Source organism: Podarcis muralis, chromosome 8, assembly GCF_964188315.1.
Source record: "Podarcis muralis chromosome 8, rPodMur119.hap1.1, whole genome shotgun sequence".
Taxonomy (NCBI): domain Eukaryota; kingdom Metazoa; phylum Chordata; class Lepidosauria; order Squamata; family Lacertidae; genus Podarcis; species Podarcis muralis.
Window position 1 is genome coordinate 7,308,781 of NC_135662.1, and position 2,801 is coordinate 7,311,581.

A 2,801-nucleotide genomic window follows, 5' to 3' on the forward strand; every position below is an offset into this window, starting at 1 on the left:
ACCCATCTGACAGGAATAGAATAGGTAAGAAATGGAGCAAACTAGCGCTTCCCAGCTCACCGTTTGGTGAGTGGAAAAGGAAGGGCATGGACCAGTCAATCCTCTGATCCAGAAGCAAGAGTGAGGTTTCCTCAACAGGAAACAGAGGTGTTCATTCCATTGCCTCCCCTAAGGAAGGATATCCCCAGTGTTCAAGCAGGTCACTCCTAGCTTATTGCAAGACACTTGTGATTAATTAAGCAAAAGTTGGCTCTTTGGTCCATTGGTGTGTCTTATGCCAACTTTCTGGGGTATGGGGGAATTTATTCTTGTAGATCAAATATTACATATGTGCAGAACAGATGTCTGTCTGGCCCACAGGAAAATGTGGCATTTGAGGGTGCACCCTGGTGTGCCTTGCTCACCAATGCTATGAAACCCTAGAGACATCAAAAAGTGTCCAAAACCTGCAGACCGGGTGGTTTTGTGATTTTTCCTTGCAGTTCTAGTCTAATAATGTAAAGCCACATAAATCAGGGGCAGGGAACTGTGTCCATCCAGATGTCGCTAGACTGCAGATCCCATCTGTCCCAGCCAACATGGGCAAGAGTCAAGGATGATGGGACTTGGAGTCTAGCAACAGCTGGAGAACCACAGACTGGTAAGGAGGACAATGTGAGAGGTAAACTGTTGATTTGCCACAGGTTTTGGTTGTGCTGGCTCAGTAAGCAAGGAGGAGTCCACACTTGCATCTTCTTGATCCTTCAGAAGCCATCACTACTTGTCCTCCAGGTTGGACAGAGCCAAGACGGCATAATTCTGCAATTGTTTGCGCTCATCCAGGTTATACTGCAGCTTCTCCAGCAGCTCAAAGTAGCGGAAGAGGGCGTCACGGGGCCAAATGACCTGCTCATCGTTTTCAGCCTCGTATAGCCCTGGCAGGTTCTTGTGGACATATGTTTCCCAATCCAGAGACCCAGACTCGACTTCTGGTATGCTGTATATTGTGGATGGCCCCATGCTCATTCTGTCCTGCCCCTGGGGTGAGCTGTACTTCTTTTCCAGCAGTTCCATCTTAAATTTGTCAGCTTTCTGCTGAGTCTCAATCTGCTTCATTTCTTCACTCAGTTCATTCCGAATGGTCTGGAAATTGGTGACCATGGTGGCCACCATGAGGTTTCTGAAGATGAATGCCCCAATGAGGAGCCACAAGCAGATAAACAAGCCACTGATTGCTTTGTTTATCTCTGGGACCTTCCACGTGTCCTGCAGCAGAGCATACCAATGGTCCATGGTGAAGAGAATGAAGATGGTCACCAGTGAATTGGGCATGTCTTGAAAATACTTGTTGTACTCTAGGTCGTCCAGGTTTGAGCGAGTGTAGCCCTCAAAGAAGAAAATGCCTGATACGGCAAAAATATAGAAGAAGAAGGCGAGGAGCACCAGGATGAAGCTCATGGCTTTCATTGCTTTGAAGAGGGCCATAATGAGGATCCGGATTTGCCGGAGTCTAGGGAAGAGCTTTAAGCCGCGCAGCACACGGCAAACCTGGAGGAAGTATGTGACGGCCTTGCTGTGTTTCTTTTCAACAAGGAGTATCAACTCAGGGATAAAGGATATGATGGTGACTGTGCAGTCAAAGACATTCCAGGAGTTCTTAAAGTAATCCTGAAAGCTAACAGCCCAGTTCAGCCCAATTTCCACCAAAAAGATGAGGACAATGACCCAGATGATCACCTCCATTGCTATCTTCATTTTCACAAAGTGGTCCTCCAACTTATCCCTTATCTCTACTAAGATCATGAGGACCACCATGTTCAGGCAGATGAGGAAGATCATGAAGACTTTGAAGATTTGGCTGTTCAGGACTGAATAAGCCCAAATAGCGACAGGGGGCCAGCGGCTGCAGCGCACGCGGATACGGTTACGGCAGCGTGTCTCTCGCGTGATCATGACATTCCGTTTGGGCGCAACATTGAAGCGCACCAGCTGGTGATGGTCTGTGAGCATTAGCTTCTTTAGCTTCCGATGGTCCAGGAAATCTCGTATGTTATGGCGTGGAATAGCACTGCCTAGCCCCCGTAGATAGTCGATCAGATAGAAAGTGTAGATCAGCTTGGAGCGGATGGCATCTGCTCGGGGATGCAGTTCAAAGGGTACTTCATTTGTCTCTTTGGAAGCATGTGATGAGGGTGGCTGGTCCTCCATGACTCCTGCTGGCTCCTCCTGGGACGGCCCAGAGGAGATTGGAAGGTTCTTCAGACAGCATAATAGACACTCAGTGGTGACCTCACAGTTGAGAGTATTCTCCTGGAGCAGTCAGAGCATTCCACTAGCCTGATTCTATTGGTATGCCTAGGACTTCAGTTCTTAGGGTCAATGCATGCAAGTTATACAGTGGAATGCAGACATGAGACAGTATATAGTCTAAGAGCCAGTGTGGTATAGTGGTTAAGAGCGGTAGTCTCGTAATCTGGGGAACCGGGTTCGTGTCTCCGCTCCTCCACATGCAGCTCTTGGGTGACCTTGGGCCAGTCACGCTTCTTTGAAGTCTTTCAGCCCCACTCACCTCACAGGTGTTTGTTGTCGGGGAGGAAGGGAAAGGAGAATGTTAGCCACTTTGATACTCCTTCGGGTAGTGAAAAAGCAGGATATCAAATCCAAACTCTTCTTCTAACCACAGTGGTCCATGCATTGGTAACCTCAGTGCTTGATTTGTTTGGGCCCTTTATTTGTTTTGAACTCTGATTCTTTTGCGGCATTGGCTACCTCTCCCAATTTGGTGTCATCTGAAAATTGAGAGTCCCCTCAATTCTTTCATC

General features: G+C 47.9%; 1 protein-coding gene across 1 annotated transcript; it reads right to left on the bottom strand.

The window, feature by feature from the left end:
* Positions 1–385: 385 nt before the first annotated feature.
* On the bottom strand, positions 386–2,187 carry LOC114601351 (cation channel sperm-associated protein 2-like). Its single transcript, XM_028738561.2, has one exon. The coding sequence runs from the start codon at positions 2,185–2,187 to the stop codon at positions 757–759; it is 1,431 nt and encodes a 476-aa protein (XP_028594394.2). The 3' UTR covers positions 386–756.
* Positions 2,188–2,801: the final 614 nt, after the last annotated feature.

What these genes read in the sequence shown, in the direction of transcription:
- LOC114601351 (XM_028738561.2), bottom strand. Translation starts at nt 2,187, where the DNA reads ATGGAGGACCAGCCACCCTCATCACATGCTTCCAAAGAGACAAATGAA.